Source organism: Uloborus diversus, chromosome 8 (assembly GCF_026930045.1).
Source record: "Uloborus diversus isolate 005 chromosome 8, Udiv.v.3.1, whole genome shotgun sequence".
Taxonomy (NCBI): Eukaryota; Metazoa; Arthropoda; class Arachnida; order Araneae; family Uloboridae; genus Uloborus; species Uloborus diversus.
The window spans coordinates 139,562,192-139,583,468 of record NC_072738.1 but is presented as its reverse complement, the minus strand read 5'-3'; the positions used below and the strand labels follow the sequence as shown (position 1 = coordinate 139,583,468).

General features: G+C 34.9%; 1 protein-coding gene across 1 annotated transcript; it reads left to right on the top strand.

Moving 5' to 3' along the window:
- The first annotated feature begins 1,764 nt into the window (after positions 1 to 1,764).
- LOC129228629 (histone-lysine N-methyltransferase PRDM9-like) lies at positions 1,765 to 20,905 on the top strand. The gene is made up of 5 exons (XM_054863311.1): positions 1,765 to 1,852; positions 1,935 to 2,030; positions 4,080 to 4,156; positions 9,490 to 9,751; positions 20,292 to 20,905. Exons 1-5 carry the CDS (start codon positions 1,765 to 1,767, stop codon positions 20,903 to 20,905), a joined length of 1,137 nt encoding a protein of 378 aa, XP_054719286.1.
- The last annotated feature ends 372 nt before the right edge of the window (positions 20,906 to 21,277 follow it).

Sequence of the window (21,277 nt, the reverse complement as noted above, 5' to 3'; positions counted from 1 at the left end):
CCGAACTTGTTCCCTATAGAGCATGTATGGGAACGGCTGAAACGCCAAATGCCGCATGCTACTCTGTGCAAGAATCAGAAATGGCTGTTCAAAATTTGTGGGTCTATTCGCCTCAGGATAACATCAGACGTTTAATTAGCTCGATGTGGGACCGTGTTGCGGCTTGTATTGCAGCAAAAGGGGGTACAACGCTCTCTATTGAAGTAACACTCTGTATTCATCTCATTTCTTAGCCTGTATTTGTTTAATTGTCTCACCTTCATTATTCTGTACATTAAATTTCACTTCAATCCAATGTTTTCTCTTTGGGGCGCTATTTTCAATGTTCCTGAGTATATAATAGCCAATGATCGAGTTACGCTCCTGACGTCATCAACACTAGAAATCGGACCACGGCATGATAATTCGATAATATGTTTCGGTAATGTTTAAAATACCGGGAAAGGCTTTATTTTGACAAGACTGAACTGGATTCCGTCACTAAACTGTTTTACTGTGTCAGTTCAGGGGAATGAAGAAACGAAAAAGTGATCAACAATGAACGGTATCTTCTGAAGTTTAGGGTTAATCCACTGGAGTTAAGGTTGAAATTCCAACAATCAACCTATCACCAAAGATCCAATTTTCACCCGTCATACCATGACGGGCGATTTTCTAGTCATTAATAAGAGCTGATTGTCTTCAAAGAAATTTTAAGGACTGAGGTCGAGTTTGTACTGGGAATTTTAGGGGGCTGTTGTCTTACTCTTAATAGGGATTCAAAGGGCCTGTTGCCTTTATTTTAATGATCCTTTTGCTTGTATTTTCTTTTTATTCATTCGGGTATTTTGAGTTTTAGGGGAGTGTAAACTTTATTTACGACGTTTTCTCATTCAAATGGGAATTTTTAGCGACTAAAGTTCAAACTTTAACGGTGATTTTTTAGAACTGTCGCCATTGTTCCGAGATGTAGGAACATGCACGCATCGCTTGAAATTAATTTACTTTTCGAATAGACCGTGCAACGCCGGGTAACGCAGCTAGTCACATATGAGGCAGTGAGAAGCAAAGGTATGTAAGTGGACATTTTCAAGTTTTGAGTAAAACACTTTTAAAGATAAGGTCCTAGGCAGGGTTTCATTGAAAAGTTTTTCGAAATCATTCTGTACAGCAGCACCTACCAGGGCTACTAGTACTGTCGCTTGCCCCAAGACGAGGAAGAGGCTCATCTATCATTTGTTCTGGTTTTCTTCAAATTTTTAGTTTTGGCATTTCTCCCTTTGCTTCTCACTGCTTCATATAATCTCAAATTGTGAATCTTGTTTTGAGTAAATAAAAATATTTCCGATGTCTATTTTGTAATTCTGTAAAACAAATTGTACACAAATTATTCAAAACTTGTAAAGGTCAGTAGAAACTGAAAACAAAGTGTTAAAGGGGAGATGGAGGGGGGAGCAGCAAGTGCAGAGTTTTCAAGGCAAATATGTAATATGAGCATGTAGCATCGACTTAAGTGCAAAATGTGCTGTCATTTTACTTTTGCTACAAACGATATATCAAGCCTTTTCTCAAAATTAAAATACGTACATTAAAATAAAACCATTTTTCACAGGCATTCTTAAGAGATTATTTTGAAAAGTAAATTAAAATCTGTATTGAATGAATTTATGAAATGAAATACAAAAAAAAAAAAATAAATTGAACAATCCTTTCTCTTTCTTATAGAGCACAAAAACATCTCAAAAAAACCCGCTTAGCACGGAAACGGAAAAATTCTTGCTAGATATGCTTTCAGTGGCAAGATTAGATTTTGACAAACTGGATGCCTTTTGCCAGGACAATAGGATTCCTGTAGATGACATTCCAGTGAAAAGTATGTTTTTGTTACTGAATTTGAGTCGTTTGATATCGTGGTTTTCTGACTTTACAATTTGTGAATAAACATCTTTCTCCAGCTCTGAAAAAAGCCGAGCAGCCGAGATATCCAAAACGCAGCATTCCCAAGATTTCTTACAAGGAGGAAGACGTACCGAGTGACGATGAATTTTTATGTAAGTTAGGGGTTCTGTGCAAGAATTTCTGCCAGCATTCTTATGAATGTTTAATTATTTTTGTTATGAAATTAATTTCGAGAAAGTGTTATTATTTTTGGTTTACTTTAATTGTAAAAATTGTGTTAAATTTGATACACGAAATAACAGAAAAAAAAAGAAGAAAAGATGAAATAAAAGAACCGTGTTGTAAGCTAAGTAACTCATAAAAGCTTTCTAGGTGATTATTTGCAGGCAAAAGAATTCTTTTAATTTTCTGGAGAATGTCTTTTTTGTTGATGTTGCAGGTTTTATGAGGGTAACATGTTTTATTCGAGATTTTCTTGAGTTCACTGTGTAAGACCAAAGAAAAGAAAGGCTCTAAACCAAAGATGCTCAAGCTGTGACTCGTTACGTTTTGGCAGTGTTCCTGTGAAATAGTCTCAGAACCTGACAAGCTGTCCCAGAAATTATTAGCATTATTATTATTTTATTTATTTATTTATTGAGCAATCACGATTGCTTATTGCTTTCATTTGACTGTTTTTGGCGTGCTATCATTCTATTTTCCCACCGCCACCCTCCGCACCAACACCGTCGACCGGCTCCTCACGATGCTGCTCCTATAGCGAAAACTGTCTCCAGGTTGCATCCATGTCCTACACACACGCGCATACATACACACACACACACACACACAAACACATACACACACGCATACAGACACCTACACATACTCAAACAAAACATACACACACACACATACACACACACACATACACACAACTACCCACACATACACACACGCATACAGACACCTACACATACTCACACAAAACATACACACACATACACACAACTACCCACACATTCATGCCTGCACACAGACACAAACACATATGCCTACACACATACACATATCCCCCCCCCACAACACATTCATACACACAACTACCCATACACTTATACCAGCACACAGACACACATGCCTACACACATACACATATCCCCTACACACAAACACACACGCCTACATACACACACTCGTGATTGCGAAACACATAATTTGAATTCAAGATGTCAAAATTCAAATTAATTTTTTATATATATATATATATATATATATATATATATATATATATATATATATATATATATATATATATATATATATATATATATATATATATATATATATATATATATATATATATATATATATATATATATATATATATATATATATATATATATATATATATTGAACAATCATGAATTGCTCATTAATCTCACTTGACCGAAGGTGATGTTCATTTGATTTTTTAAATTACCATGATGACGACGAGAATAAGTCTAGCACATTGTTTTTCATTATCATCGTCATTTATTCAGGGACACTAGTTTCGGTCGTCATGGTTACATGGTCGTCTGCGACTTGCATACATTCATTTTTTTCCCCAAGGCTTAACTCTAACAAAGCAGATTTTACGTTTAAAAAAAGGTTTTTTTTTGTGTGTGTGCAAAATAACGTTCTTTTTACAGGAAAAACACCTACAAAGATGAAATTAAACAGCAAAATTTACTCATTCTTGTCATTTAAGATTAAAAAGAAATAAAAATACCATATCGGTATAAGCTGTAAATATAATCGTTATGATAAGTGTGAGACAATGGCTTCGTTCAAATGTAGAAATATATAGGGAAAAGATTTAGAGTGATTAAAATAGGGTTATTATAATAGGGAAAATGCTTTAGAGTGGGGAAGAAGGGGGGAGGGTAATAACTAGTAAAAAAAATATCTTTACTTTTTATTTCAGAGTGGGAAGGAAAATTTACATTTTCTGTAAGAGCTATTTTTCAAGAGCAGAACCGTGCGGGTACAGCTAGTTTATTATATTTAACAATACTTACCAAGTACGAACGTGCTATACAGACGTTAATGGTGATAATGAAGAAAATAAGTAGTAATATTCTCTTATTTATTGGCTTTGAAAGCATTCATTGCACTTCTGTTAGCATGTTGTATAAACACTGTGCTAATCTACTGCTTTCTGTTTGTTTTCCTTTCAGTTTGCGACTTATGTGGAGATGAGTACGAAGGACCCTGTCCAATACACGGCCCAATGTTACTGGTGTGTGATCAAAAGGTAAATTTTGACTACGTATTTTAAACAAAAATTGCACTTATCAATCCAGCTAAGAACAACGGTTAACTCTCCTTTCGAACTTTTTTTTTTTCAAAATCGCTCCATTAGTTTAGGCGCTAGAGTGCCATCGACAGATACACAGATATACAGATACACAGACACGTCAAACTTAAAAACCTCTTCCTTTGTGTGTCGAGGGTTAAAAATGGGCCTCAATGTTTGCATTTTGCTTAATATAGTTTTGTAACAACATGAACTTCGTTATGAACACAAAATTAATTAATGTGTAGTGTGTTTACTTCCGGGAGTTCCGGGGGGGGGGGGAGCTGCTGCATCCTGCATGTAGTTCAGCAAGAATTTTTTATTTCTTATAAATGTGCTTTCTCTTTGAATGAAACAATTGTTACTCGTCCTTCTCAATCTCAATTTATTATATTTGACGTTTAAGCTGAATAGCACCGCGGACCCCTGGCATGGACTCGCGGATTCCCGAGGATCCGCGGACCACAGTTTGGGAAACTATACTTATAGCAACGTTTAGAAACAGTAAGTTTTTAAACTTTCAGGTTCCGAAAGGGGTACCAGACCGAGCCAAGAAGACTCCACCCCCTTTCCTGTCTGTCGGATATTCGGGCATCCGGAAAGCCGGACTCGGCATCTGGTCGGAAAAATCTCTCCCACAGGGCACCGTCTTCGGACCCTACGAAGGGGACATCATACGGGAGCGCTGGGAAGCCAAGCGAAGTGGATACGCATGGGAGGTAGGTAATTCAAAAAGGGGAACTTTTATTTTTGTCTTCTTGTCACAACTTATGAGTAAAGCATAAAATCCATCTATACTATCAAAGACTGCACTAGTCTATCTGTCAAAAGCCTCGTCTCCTAGAGAACCACTGGGATTTGAACTTGACATTCTTTCAACGAATTCTGCCGCGAAAAGGGTGAAATTGGTTTTCGGTGAGTTGGCGAGCGAAGCGATGTAGATCTTAGAGCAGGAAAATAATTTTATCTCTTCTGAATGATATAGATAGTATGAAAAATTACAGAAAAAAGAATTATAGCTGCATTTTTGTTTCAGTAAACCAATCTTTTTTTCTTTTTAGCCTACTTTCCCAGTAAAAGTCAGAAAAAGGAGAAAAAAGCATGAAAGAAGGCTCAATGTATCTTAAAAATATCGTGAAAAACAAAAAAATGTCAAAAATAATTAAAATAATTAAATAAATATTGAAAAATTAAAAATTGGAAAGTAGGGTATTGAGATGGGGAAAAATGTCTGTCGGTCTGTCGGTCTGTCCCCCCCCCCCCCCTAATAACTTTTGAATGAATAGTCCGATTCGAAAAAACTTTTTTTTGTTCGAAAGATCTCGGCGAGGATATCTCATTCCCATATTTTACTTTTTGATTTGAAATATTTTTTGTTCAATTTTGAACAGTTCAAAAAAACTTAACATTAGCGTCTACGGGGAAATTCAAGGCAATTCCGAACTGTGAGGCGAATTTGCTTCAAACAAACTTTGTAGGAAAAAGCTTTTGATGAAAAATTTGTATGTAAAATATCTTTTTGATTTGAACAATTTTCCGTTCAATTTTGAACAGTTCAAATCTCTTAACAATAACGCTTACGGGGAAACTGAAAGTCAATGTAGATTCTGTACTTGAAGGCGGATTTACTTCAAACAAATTTTGTTGGAAATAACTCTTGACGCCAAACTCCAGAGTTCGACTCCGAGAATTTAGGGGGCACTTGACTCCGACTCCTGTTCCCGACAATTAATCGGACTCCGACTCCCCGACTTCGACTCTGACTTCGTAGCTTTGGCAAACATTTGCACACGGAGGACAAATCACTGACTCCGATTCTTAAATTTTCGACTCCGACTCCTTTATCTCAAAATGAGATTGACTTCGACTCCGACTCCGCAGCTATGGTTTTAACTGTGAAATAATTATTGTTGATATGACTTGTTCTTATTTTTACGCTAAAGTTTCAATTTAGGTACTCAGTTTTTGGCAAATAAACTCGAAGTCATTTATGTTTCTGCATGACGATAGATATGCGCGGACGATTTTTTTTTTTTTTTTTGACAGTGAAAATTATTTCTTTAAGTTGACATTTTATTGTTTTTTTTTTTTTTTGTTGTTGTTTTGTTTTGGTAAGTGCATTAATTCATTTGAAAAAGGTTTTTGGCAACAGGGGAAAAAGACGATTTTTTTTTTATATGATGTATTTATTTTAATGAACTTATTAATTTTAATTACTATTTTTTCGTTTTTAAAGCTGTTAAAGATTTTTTTTAATGGAAAAAAGTGTATTAGCTGCTTTGTTTAAAAGTTGCTGCTATTTTATTTGTTCGGTTTTTCTTTCTTTTTTTTTACGCATCTAATTTTTTTAGATGAGTGAGGAATATTTTATTCCTAAAAATCAACTTAGTATTTTAAAAATATATTTGAAAAAATTTGCGATTTTAGCTATTTTTGAGAATATTGATCAGGTACTGGAAAGTAGTATGGGTATACGGGAAAGTAAGCTCGTCTAGTTCTAGACAGAACTTCTTGTTTTGTTTACAATAGTCTACAATATACTGCTGCGCGAAGATAAAGGGCAGTATCTGCATTTTTTTTTTTTTTTTTTGTCATTTATTGCATTTAAGCTTTATTGTAGATCCTTGCTTATTTAGTTTTCATTAAAAATGAAGCAAAAATAAAGAAATAAATAAATAAAACGTCAAATATCGACATTTTCCTATTGTAAGTGTGAAATCCAAAACACGTTTCTTCAAATACCGCAAAAACTCATTTTCTATACACTGCCCTTTTCTTAGAATCCATTGCAATTCAACAAGGGGCGTAAAGGGGCGTAACTTGATGGTTTCAGATTTTTTTTTTAATTCGACATATGTTTAAATTCATAAAAAAAATAAGAAATACGTTTTTTTGGTTTTTCCCAAAAAAAATTCCTGGGCCGAGATACAGGCCGCCAAAGATGGCGATCATGTCGTGATTTCTCATTTGGAATTTTCGTCGAAATTTTTAAAGTTCATTTTCTCAGGAACGGTAGAGCATATTTTGTTGCGGTTTGTTTTATTTAAATGAATAGTTTTTCTTGTTTAAAAAAATATGCAACATTTTGAAATATGTGCTTTAGTTTGTTTTTTTTTCCAGTCTTTAGAAAATAAAGTTTAAATTTTTTTTAAATACTTCTCAAAAATGCCAATTTCAAAAATTTTCATTTTTTTATAAATTTTATTAGTACCACTAAGCACTACGTTCCCTGAAAAGGAATGCTTCCTTTTCTTCATTTAACAGATTTTAGAGGTATTTGAAAAAATGAGTTTTTTTAAAGAAACTCTTTACGTAATGACAGATCTGAAAATTCAAAAAAAAAAAAAAAAAGAAAAAATCCCAAGTGGCCAGAAAACACTTTTAATTAAGTTATATAACGTAATTTTCATTTTGAGTCTCCACTTTATCCGAGAGTTTTATTTTTTACTTGTGGTACCCCTCACGGCTTTGCCCGTATAAGATAATTAAAAGTTCATTTGGTTCGCCTGTATAGTTACAATTAATGGATGGTGAATTTCTCGCCAATTTGCTCACCAATGTCATTATGGTTCCACGTTATGATAATTTGGTAATTTAATAGTCCACGTTATGATAATTTGCTCGGTAAAATGTTCTTAAAATTGGAATAGAAAAGAAGAAATAGAATTTTCCAAAAAGGAATTCAAGGTGCACACCCCCATGCTACAAATAAGTTTGCCAAATTTCATTAAAATCGGCCGAACGGCCTAGGCGCTATGCGCGTCACAGAGAATGACAGAAAGATATCCAGTAGAGAGAGATCCATACAGAGAGACTTTCAGCTTTATTATTTGTAAAGATGAAAACAAGAACGCAGTCTCCACAACCGATTCGCTGCGTTTCCCCACGCAACCTTTCAGCGTAGCGCTAAAAGAATCGTTAAGCGCAATGCCATCTTTTTCTCACTAAACTCAATGTCCTGGATAAAATAGCGTCTCAAAATGAAAATTTCACTACACGACTGAATTATAAATGTTTTCTGGTCACTTGCTGCGAAAAACATTTTTGAATTTTCAGGGCTGCCTTAACGTAAAAATTCATTAAAAACCCTCCTGTTTTCAAATACCTCTAAAATCTATTCAAAGAAAAAGTGGAAGCTCTCTTTTTCGGGGAACGTAGTGCTCAGTGGTACTAATAAACTGTAAAAAATTTAAAAAATTTTGAAATTTGCATTTTTGAGAAAAAATTTTTAAAATTATTTTAAACTTTTTTTTTCAAAAGACTGGAAAAAATTAAAGCACATATTTCAAAATGTTGCATCTTTTTTTAAACAAGAAAAAATATCATCTTTACTAATAATAAAGCTGAGAAAGTATCTTTGTCTGGATCTCTGTGACGCGCATAGCGCCTAAACCATTCAGCCGATTTTCATGAAATTTGGTACAAAATTACTTTGTAGCATGGGGGTGTGCACCTTCCACTTCCTCGAAGCGATTTTTCGGAAATTCGATTTTGTTCTTTTTCTATTCCAATTTTAAGAAAATTTTACAGAGCAAATTATCACAACGTGGACGAATAAATTATCAAATTATCAGAACGTGGAACCGTGACATGGGCAAGCAAATGAATATAGCAAATTAGCGAGAAATTCATCATCCATTATTTGTAATTATACTGGCGAACCGAATGACCTTTTAATTTTCTACTACGGGCAAAGCCGTGCGGGTACTACTAGTTTTAATATAAAACAAACCGCAACAAAACATGTTCTACCGTTCCTGAGATAAAAATTTAAAGATTTTAGCGAAAATCCCAAGTGAGAAATCATTTAGAACCGTCATTTTTGGCGACTTGTATCTCGGCCCGGGAATTTTTTGGGTAAAATAAAAAAGAAAAAGAAAACGTATTTCTGAATTCTTTTATGAGTTTTAATATATGTTAAACTCAAAAAAATCCGAGACTGTGAAGTTATGGCCCTTGTTGTATTGACATATCATTAGAATGTGATAAAACATTTACAGCATTTATGATATTTTAGTGCAATAAAGAGCAAGAACATCAAAATTCGTGCTTTATCGCAAACAAATCGTTATTTCAGGATTAGCCGAAAATAAAAACGTGTGAATTTTATTTTTCGTTAAGTAATATTTTAAGTTTTGATAGTTAATATAAGTAGTATTTTGTTCATTTATCACTTAAACAGTGGAATTCTTTTTCTAGAAATTAATTGGAATTATGGGAGAAGTAACCGAGTTTAAACTTTCTTCCAATTCATAAATGTATAATTTTGTTTCATTCCATCGTCGTTTCAGATTCGCAAAGGTGGTCGAACTGATCACTTCATCGAAGGAGCAGATGAGAAGTCCTCGAATTGGCTCCGGTTCGTGAACTGCGCCAACGTGGAGGAAAAGCAGAACCTGGTGGCCTTCCAATTCCGTAAAGATGTCTACTACAGGACGTATAAGCCCGTCCTAGAGTTCACGGAATTGTTCGTCTGGTACGGAGATGCCTACGGACGAGAACTCGGAGCGCAAATCAAGAGAAAGATTTCGTTGTCGCTGGAAGTCAAACCAAGTAAGACTTTCGGGTTTCTACGTAATCGAAGTACTGTTCCTAGGCTTGATATGTACATATGTACGTACGTAACCAAACGTTTGAGGATCCTCATAGATTCCAATTCTTCATTCATCCGAAGGGGCTGTACGTTAGGGTGCTCCGAAATAAAACGAAGTTGGAATCTTGATTTGGAATAGTCACCCAAAAGTTGCGTATCTGTAAGTCAAATACAAGACCAAAATATTTGCAAGTTTGAAAAACTCCGTGAGCCTCTCCCAATTCTTGAACTTCTCCAAAAATAGAAAAATGATCTATTTAATTTTTTTTAAAGAAAATTAAAATGTTTTAAGTTTTTGTTCTAATGCCACTCAAATGCTTCTTTTTAACACTCGTTTTAAATACCTTTAAAATGATTCGGATTACAAAGAGTTTTTCGTCCGCACAAAAGCCGTAAAGTTTCGCGAAATTAAAAAAATTGACATTTTTATTGGTTTTTGCTGCACATTGCAATAGTTCCTCTTTTATAGTCCGGTTAGTTTTTTTTTCCAGTGAATGGGCACACTTTAGCTTTTAGTTGGAAATGTAATTATATTTATTTGCAGTAGCAGCCCAAAACCCACCACAAGGAGGTAGCTGCTTTCCATGTTCCAGTCTGTCCTTCCCATCTACCCAACCACGTTATTTTCATATTAACAACTAGGGGTCCGACCCGAACTTGTTCTGGTTGAAAAAATTATTTGTCTTCTATACATATAATAAAATAAGATGTTTGTTTGTGTGTGTGTGTGTGTGTGTGTGTGGCGCGCATCCTGGGAAAACGGTAAAGCCTAGGAAGATGAAATTTGGTATGCATGTGCAGTTTTTACCAACGGTGTGCACCTCGGGCTTCGATTTTTGATATTTTAACTAGAAACAAGTTATTTAATCTTCGCCAATTAGTGCTGGCGCCGAAATCTTGGGTTTTAGGGGTGTTTTTTCAGAAATGTCCACTAGTAAATAAGGGCGCAAAATTATCTTTAAAAAGCTTTTCTTTTTATTATAGCTATAATAGGTACTGAGATATTTAATCTTGTGACACATCCTTTTGTTATGAACAAATCCGGGGAGAATGGAGTCAGTAGCACAGGGCCGATCCTAGGGTGTCGGCCGCCCGTGTGCAAAGATCTAATGTGCCGCCCCTCAAGAGTAATTTGCATATTTTGATTAATCTTTGACGTCCATATAAACATTTCTTCAAGTTTCTATATCAAGTTCTAATTTAAAAAAAATATAGTCAAAAATGAAAATAGTCAAAAATTTTAAAAAAATATAGTCAAAGAACTTATAATAAGGAAGAAAAGTTTTATAGTAAGAAACTCCTTAGGTTTAATTTATATCTTTGAAGAAAGTAATAGATTCCAAAATTTACCAGTCGTAAAAATGCATTTCATAGTCTGTCTTCGGTGACATCAGAGAAAGGACGGAGGAGGGGGGATTGCTCGCAGAAAATTATCGAAATTGGCGTACGAAAAATAATTTTTGTAATCTTTGGTTGTGTTTGGTTGCAAGGAGAAAAGAGTCTGGTATATTCAAGGTGCATGGAGAAATTTTCGAAATTGACGTCAATTATCGCTATTTTAGGAACTTTTTCGAGACTTCAGGAGAAAAGTAATGTTGGAGTTCTCTCCTAAAATTCTTTCAAAATTGAAATCAATTCGAAGCTATTTTTTGTGACCGTAGCTTAGGAAAGATCGGCGCTCTTCCCGAAACTGAAGTTTTAAACAAGCAGTTTTGGGTTACCTTTGTTGACGTTGCTAGAGGGAGGGAGATTCAATCATCTTCTATCGAAAGTTTTCGAAATTGAAGTTTAAAACGCAAATTTACGCTGTCTTTGGTGATGGTAGGGGATCTGGCGGCTTTCCTCCGGTAATTTCTCGTCACTATTGTTTCAAAAACCCATTTTTGACTATATTTGAAAACGATAGGAAAAACGGGAAAATATTCCGAACCGAAATATTTTTCGGAACTAAAATCCATTTTAGGGGATTTTGGGGAAGGAAGAGTTTTGGAGCTTCCAAGTGGATATTTCTAAAAGCGCAATTTTATGCTATCTTTGGTGACGTTAACAAAACTGGGAAGCTTCGGCGGATCTTTCGGATATTTTTCGATATTAATATCTGAAAAACACAACTGAAGACTTTTGTCCATCTCGCTTCGACGATTGATGGGTTGTACCCTAGCGCCGTGAAAAGTTATATAAGTCAGACAATTCACCTCCAGAGTTTTTTAGAAATTGAAATCCCAAAATCTTATTTAAGGCATTGTCTGATAACAATTTAACAAAGAGCGGGCGGAGGTTCAATGTGCACTCACGAACTGTTTTTTGAAACTGAAGTCAATTTCAAGCTGAGGGGGTGAGATTAGGGGCCTCTCTAAAGACGCTAATGGAGACTATCTTTGGTAGTAATGTTTGGGAATGGATTTCGGGGCCCTCATACGCAAAACTTTCGAAAAAGAAATACGAAAAACGTCCTTAAGCAATTTTTGATGACATTAAGAAGGGCTGTCCTCTGAAAACCCATTTTGGATTTTAAAATCAACATTTTCAGGCTATGTTTGATTAAGTTAAGTTGGAAGGGGTGAATCAGAGATTTAATTGGGTCCTTAAGATCGGTGGTTCAAACAGCTAAATTTCCCGAAACTAAAGTCCTAAAAACGCCATTTTAAGCCTTCTTTAGTCTCATCAAAGAGGTCATGGTATCCTTTTGAATCTTCGTTTTGGAGCCACATTTAAATTTACTACCCGGGGCAGTTTATTCGTGATTTTAATTCGAAAAAAATGCTGTGAAGGGGGAAAACTACAAAATTTTAATTTGTCATTCATATATGTTTGACTCTCAGGGGAGTCGCAATTTTCCACTGTCTCTCCACGCATCCGCGATTGTTGAAAACAGAATTGGTTGTTTGAAATGCTTGCGAGAGTATCTAATCAGTACAGCTTTTTTAAAATATGTCTTAATTGTTTAGCTCTATAAAAACTTAGGGGGGGGGGTAAACATTAGTGGCCGCCCTGAGCCCTGATTGTTCCTTTTAGAAGGCACCCTTTCATGCTTCAGGAGGGGGCCATTTCCCTCATCTCCCTTCCCCTGTATACAAACCTGATTACCGGTTCTGTCATAAATTTTGCAACCAAATGAAGCATGTGTGTAAAGAGTAGATATTAATGGACAATGAACCAACACAATGTTCCCTAACAATCTATTTTTCTTAAACTATGCTATGTTGTCGGGAAATCGGCACTTACTTTGATAATTGAACATTTAAAATTTAGCATATTTATTTTACTTATTATAAGTTATCTTGTGAGAAATTCTTGAGGAATTTGCTTGATTAAAAGATTATATGATGTGGCCTGCGGCCGCCCCTTGCTTTGGCCGCCCTTGTGCGGTGCACAGTAGGGGTGCGACATCGATGTCGATGTTTTGGAAACATCGATGTTTTTGTTAAAACATCGATGGTTTTTCTGCACCGGTTTAAGGATTTTTTTTACCTTTGTCATGTCGATGCCTCAATAGCCAGATTAATTAACTCCACTAAAAAATAAAAGTTAAAAAAATCCTCATTTCTGCTTGAATAATGCTTTATCAATGCTTAGCATGTGAATTTATATTAAAGTTTTGGTTCAGTACATTTCTGACCCTGTGATGGCAGAAAATGCAACACGAGGGCCTATTTACTCCTATGGATAACATTATCTTCTTCAGGGCCATTCTCCTGTTATGCACGGGACATTTGCAGACATTTCAAGTGCAAAAAATAAATAAATAAATAAATAAATAAAAATAAAAAGGATGTTTCTTCGTGTTTTTTTTTTTTTTTTTTTTTTGCTATTGGATCATAAATTAAGTTTGTTTCAGAAATTTCAAATGCAAAACAAAACAATAATTTTAGCTGAAGTACGTAAAAAATGATTTAATTTGCTCGTTATCCACGGGACTCAGAAAGAAAACAAATTCCACTCTTACTTCTATAACTCATAAACTCTGAGTTTAGAACTTCTATCTAACCATTGTATTTTTTTCCTAGCAGCTAAGAAGTACTTCAGTCCAATTATGCTACATTTTGATCAAATACATTAATTATAAAAATTGCAAATTTATTTAATTTGTGTTATGCACGGAACATACCCAATGTTTTGCAAGGGACATGTCTGAATGTTATTCTATCTCAGCTATAAGAATTCAAAAGTTAAAATAGTAGTTGTGATTCTAATGAAATAAGAACTGATATTGGCAATAAGATATATCATTTTAAGTAAAAATTCAATAGCAAATATTTTACATAATTAATATATATATATATATATATATATATATATATATATATATATATATATATATATATATATATATATATATATATATATATATATATATATATATATATATATATATATATATATATATATTTATATATATATATATATATATATATACTTGAAATTGTTATAATGTAACCATTAGGATGATACGTTACTTTATACTAAAATCATTAAAATCCCCCCCCCCCCCCAAAAAAAGGCTGCGATTTCTGCTATTGCAAAAAACTTAGGGGGGGGGGGGTAAACATTTATAAACTACTAGTGTAATGCACGAGTAGCAGTGACCTACACGAGATGATCAAGTATTCTACAACCTAACCGAAGTATTTGAAATAATTCATCTTTTTGCAGTTATAAATGCTTGTGGGGTTTTTGACTTTCTAGATTTTTAGGGAAATTCGCGTTATGCACGGGACATGAAAACAAATGCTCATATTTCTTTGAATATTAAACCTTCATTAAAAAAACCCTATACGGAATGAATTTTAATAGAAAAATCAAAGTATGCCCAAAGCGGTTTCTATTGTTCGTGAAAATTATGCTTAAAAACAAAAGAAGATCATGTTTTTGCGTTACGCACGGGACATCAAATTTTCGTTCAAAAACGTTTTCATTTTTTGAAAAAATGTTGTATCAATATTATTATTTTTCTTTTATTCATGAAAAGGAACATAATGTAGACACATTTAAAAGTAAGAAATTAAATCATGTAATGTTTTTACAATAAGCTTGCAACATACAAAGTATGTTGATTGTAATGGGAAAACTTAAAAATCATAATGCTGACTTTGTAGAATTGATTCTATATTTAAAAACTATATTAAAACAAATATTTTATTTTCTGTCCTGAGGTTAAGCTAACATACTTTAATACTATATAAATAAAAAATTGACATCCCTTTTTTAAAAAATTTGCTTCAGAGTTTACAGTGGAGAATGACCCTTCATAACTTTTCTGGACTTTTAGTTTTATGAAGTTAATCGATTTGGCAAGTGAAGCATCCATATGTAGTGGATGTCATGTTGCAACCGGAGAAAGCATGGATAAAAAGAATTTGATCCTTGAGATCTCAAGTGCTTTGCAACTCTTGTGTACAAAATATCTTGGTATCCACTTTACCTTTCCCTGGTTTTAACGAAAAGAATATTATTATCACTTGAAGTCATAGTTATTAATAGCATAACGAGATCCACGTCTTCATCTAAGACAAATTTTCAAAATATTAATTCTCCTTTCGTTCATAAAGAAAGGATGTAGCACTAGCTGTGGCTGCAAAAAAAAAACACCACCTTAAAAATCTGGGGAAGAAGATGAACTTTTTGCATGTTTGAATTTTTTATCATTTAAAAGACAGAAGAAATGTACACGTTTTATTTCTTACATGCGTTAAAGTCTTTTTGGACCTTTGTTGATGCCTTTCGCATAGTCCCGAAAATAGAAACGAGCTGATGTGTGCATCACATGACTTCCTTTTACTCCAATTTAATGTCATTTCCCCATTATTGGCATTTTTAATGTGATTCAATAGTTTACTCTCTAAATATCACCAACAGTGGCCAAATTAAAACAGATTTTAAAAAAAAAACGCCAAATTTGTCGCCAAGTCGGCAAAAAAACTTGGCGACAAAAATACTGGCGATATATCGAAAAGCGTCCGCCAAATTATAACACCACTTGAGTTAACATCGAAATTAACAATGATTCCCCCCCCCCCCCAAAAAAGGGGCAAAAGATCCCTTTAGAAACACCCGAATGCAACCAAAAGGGGAGGTGCACAACTAGACCCCACTAGGAGTCTACGTACCAAATTCAACTTTCTAGGACGTTCTTGAGTTATGCGACATACATACGCACATACGCACATACATACATACGTACATACAGACGTCACGAGAAAACTCGTTGTAACTAACTCGTGAATCGTCGAAATGGATATTTCGCATGTCCATAAGTTCTTAGGCACTTATCCACGTGAGGTCGAGTCGAAAAAAAACTCAACATTCATTCGGGGGGGGGGGGGGAGTAAAATGGAAATTAAGGTTCATTTTTTAGTGAAATTTTTTTTCGCGAATACAATACTTCCTTTTTTGTAAAAGGAAGTAAAAAAAGCACTGTGCACTAGCCTTCATATTTAAATTAATTTTAGTGAAAGGTATATTTTCATTATATTTGTGTTTTTACTTTCTTCTATATCTAATATATAGAAGAAAGTATTGGATTCGTGCAAATTTTCGAATTTCGAATTTTAACGGATTCGAACGTTTTGAGGTGTGCTGAGTCCATTTCGACTATTTTTGGAAAATGTCTGTCTGTCTCTGTGTGTGTATGTGTGTGTGTGTGTATGTGTGTGTGTGTGCCACGTCTGTGTGTGACCAGTTTTTTGTGGCCGCTCTACAGCAAAAACTACCGCATGAAATCGAACGAAATTTGGTACACATATGTGCCCTTATGTGAACTTGTGCCTATTGGTTTTTGGCGCGAATTCCTCCAAGGGGGGTGGAGCAATGGGACGTTTTTTGAGTTACGCGTGATTGCTGTTCCTCAGGAAGTAACTGGCGGAATCAAACAAAATTTGGTCCATATGTTGCCATTAACAGGAACAGGTGCTGATTCAATTTTGGTGTCAATAACTCAAACGGGGGTTGAGCTATAGAACGTTTTTTGTCGTCAATTGTGACTGCTGTATCTCAAGAAATAATGAATGGAATGAAAGAAAAATTTATCGGCAAGTAGCACTTAAAGGGTATAAAAGCTGATTTTATTTTGGTGTCAACAGCTAAAAGGGGGGTAGCGCAATCGCCCGTTCTTTTTTACTTTCTTCTATATCTAATATATAGAAGAAAGTATTGGATTCGTGCAAATTTTCGAATTTCGAATTTTGACGGATTCGAACGTTTTGAGGTGTGCTGAGTCCATTTCGACTATTTTTGGAAAATGTCTGTCTGTCTGTGTGTATGTGTGTGTGTGTATGTGTGTGTGTGTGTGTGTGTGTGTATGTGTGTGTGTGTATGTGTGTGTCACGTCTGTTTGTGACCAGTTTTTGTGGCCGCTCTACAGCAAAAACTACCGCATGAAATCGAACGAAACTTGGTACACATATGTACCCCTATGTGAACTTGTGCCCATTGGTTTTTGGCGCTAATTCCTCCAAGGGGGTGGAGCAATGGGACGTTTTTTGAGTTACGCGTGATTGCTATTCCTCAGGAAGTAACTGGCGGAATCAAACAAAATTTGGTCCATATGTTGCCAGTAACAGGAACAGGTGTTGATTCAATTATGGTGTCAATAACTCAAACGGGGGTTGAGCTATAGAACGTTTTTTGTCGTCAATTGTGACTGCTGTATCTCAAGAAATAATGAACGGAATGAAAGAAAAATTTATCGGCAAGTAGCCCTTAGTGGGTATAAAAGCTGATTTTATTTTGGTGTCAACAGCTAAAAAGGGGGTCGCGCAATCGCCCGTTCTTTTTTTCTATTGTGAGTGCCCTATCTCAAAAAGTAATGCTACGTTCTGGTTGAAATTTGGAATATATGTGAATCCATATGTAAACAGGCTTTGGTTCAATTTTGGCGCCAATCGTGCCAAGAGGTGCTGATTTATTTTTATTATCATTATTTTTTAGCGAATAAAAATAGCTCTATTAGTGCAACAATAAGAAAGATAAATCGTAATAGATTATCGTCTGCTTATTTCTCGTGATTTTAATTGTATGGAAATGATCGGAAATATTATTTCAATGATTTAAAATTTTTAACTGTTGCCATCTTATGTTTGTTAACAAATAAAATATTTATAATTAATTCAAGCAAGGCTTTTAAAATAACTTTCATTTTTCGCTCTTTGCTTTGCTTTTGCAATAATGCAGACATTGGGATGGTCGTCAAGTTTTTTCATGTGTTATTTTGTTTTTGTTGGGAATATTGCTTCCTCGTCAAGCATGGGGAGGGATCAGAAAAAAAAAGAAAAATATAGAAGAAAGTTTCGTGATGGCCACAACATACTAGTTTCCATTGTGAGTGCCCTATCTCAAGAAGTAATGCTACGTTCTGGTTGAAATTTGGAATATACGTGAATCCATATGTAAACAGGCTTTTTTTCAATTTTGGCGCCAATCGCGCCAAGAGGTGCTGATTTATTTTTATTATCATTATTTTTTAGCGAATAAAAATAGTTTTATTAATGCAACAATAAGAAAGATAAATCGTAATAGATTGTCGTCTGCGTATTTCTCGTGATTTTAATTGTATGGAAATGATCGGAAATATTATCTCAATGATTTAAAATTTTTAACTTGTGCCATCTTATGTTTGTTAACAAATAAAATATTTGTAATTAATTCAAGCAAGGCTTTTAAAATAACTTTCAGTTTTTGCATGTGTAATTTTGTTTTTGTTGGGAATATTGCTTCCTCGTCAAGCATGGGGAGGGATCAGAAAAAAAAAGAAAAATATAGATGAAAGTTTCGTGATGGCCACAACATACTAGTTTGTTATTTTTTTCTCCAATGAAAGCAGATTAACCCCTAAAAATCAGCCACTTGGGCACGGCCTTGACTCTGCGCTCATTAATATGTAACTTAATTAACTTATTCATAGTCCTAATTATGTTTTCAGTTAAAATAAAAAGGCTTTTTTTCGGCATGTCTAACAACGAAAATTGAAACTATTGCCCAATTTTTCACACCAGAAAGATACAGAATCCATTTTGAGCTTACCAATAAAAAGTAATGTATAATGTATGTCTCTTTTTTTAATGCAATGTGTGATTTCAGAACTATAATGTCAATCCTCTTAAAAAACAGTTCAAAGGGCAATGGTAATTTTTCATATTCGTTGAATATAATCTTATGTATAGATTTGGACACTGTGCAAGCTATGCAGATCCTAATCACAGAATTACGACTCTGCCAGCTTAGGTTTGCCCCAACTATAGTGTCATCAAATGAAATGATTAAATATTTCTAGAAAAAAAATACGGGCTGTCTTTTTTTTTTTTTTTTTTTCATTTTTCTGTTTACGGTGCTTTTATCTGATAAGCAATATATTATGTTTTCGACAGACCGTTTGTTTAATAAAATGACACAATGGGGTTAGTTTCCGAAATTTTAAAAGTATTTTTTTCTGAAAGAGCATGCTTGAAAACATAGAATTTAACCATTTTTTAAGTATTTCACAAAGTTTAGTATTTTTAACAACTATTTTAAACGCGGAAATTTCAATTTTTACGTTTCAGTACATGACATCGCAAATGATGAAATGCCATTCACTGATGCCATTAGCGCAGAGCGCAGTATTTAATTCGTTTCTTTACTCACATGTACTGGCAACGATATGGTTGATAGCAAGCGTAGAGCGCAATACTTAATTCGCAACTGAATAATCATAAGCTGGAAACGCGGTAGACAGCAATTGTAAGCTTTCAGCGCGCCAGTCGAGATGCGACAAAGTACATCATTTGTGACGTCATAAAGACCACGCCTTATTTTCAAAATCGGACAATTAAAAAAATTAATTAAAAACTAAGCATTGAAAAATGAAAGTTTTCTTCTCTCCATGTTATTCTTTTTGCTTATTCTATCAACTTCAGTGATAAAAGTACTTTTGACTGAAGGAAACAACCCCATTCACTTATGTTTGTCAACACGTTGCGTCTGTATTTTATTAATTTCCTTTAGTTTTTAACTATGCGTTTAATAGAAGCTTCTTTGCGCTACCTGAAAACAAATTCATACAATTTCGAATGCAATTGTCATTCTTGTATTGCAATTTACTCTGACTACAATTTGACAGTCGTAAGTAGTTACGATGCTTGAGCTTGCTGTCAGAAGACTGAAAGGCTTGTAATAAGAGACTCAGTGAGAACAAACTTATAAAATATAATAATAGTGCATCTGTTTCGAAGTCACAACTGTATCCTTCAGTGTGCATTAGTGTTGCTGTCATTCAAACGGAAAAGATAAATTATAAAAATTCTCCAAATCTTTAAACATATGCAATTTTTACTTGTTCAATTTAGAAAATACTTTTAATGGGTAAATATTGTGAGCTCGTGAAACATAATTCACTTTGTTTACTTGAAGTGCGTTTTCTTGAAGTTTAGTTTTTTTTTTTTTTTTTTTTAAACTCAAAGTGTTGTGTATCACAATCTATAATTATTCTGTCGATTCAGAATCTTTAAGCGTTTCTCTTGTTTTCAGAGGAAGTGACCGGGGTGGAGTGCGACCTCTGCCACGCCCTCTTCTCCTCTCCCGAAGTGATGGAGAAGCACCGGAAGAGACATCCGCACATGGGGCCGGACAGGAGACACCGCTGCCCCCACTGCGAATACTCCACGGACGATGCTGGTAACATGAGACGTCACCTGGCCGCCCACGACGGGGTGAAGAGTCACAAGTGCCCCGAGTGCGGAAGGGCCTTCACTCATAAGCACAATCTCGCCCGACACGTCCGCACACACACCGGTGAGAGGCCGTTCCAGTGCGATGAGTGCGGAAAGGAGTTCACGCGTAAAAGCAGCCTCCTCACACACGAGAGGATCCACAGCGGGGAGCAGCCCTTCCTCTGCTCGGAGTGCGGGAAGGGATTCACCAACCAGAGTAGTCTAGTTTTTCACCTCCGGACCCACACGGGACAGAGACCCTACAGATGCACCCAGTGCCCCTACAGGAGTGCACAGTCATCTCGTCTGAAGAAGCACGTCATCGCCCAACACTCGAAGGACTATCCTCACGTGTGCGAAGAATGCGGGAAAGGATTCGTGAAGCCTTCACGTATGATCAAACACAAGACAAAGGCACATAAAAATAATTAGAAAATAGAGCTAACTGTTTCAAAAGGCAACGAACTGTCGACATCAATAAAGTATTTCTGTCACTTAAATGGTTTCAAATTAGGTTTTAAAGTAGACACGTTGGGGGGGGGGGGGGAAACGAGCAGTAAATAGTATAAAGCCAGAACAAAATGCGGAAGAAATTTTCTATTTTGTACAGGCGTACACTAGTTCCATTGTTTTTTAAGACTCTACATTAAAATTGTTACAAGTGAAAACGATTAAAATATGTTTAGAAAAACAATTCTTCTTCAAAATACATAATCCGCGTACCACACTTGTGTATGTAAGAATTTCAAATAAATAAATAAAAATAAGCCACTCTGCTTTTTTAAATTCATAGTAATTTTCTAT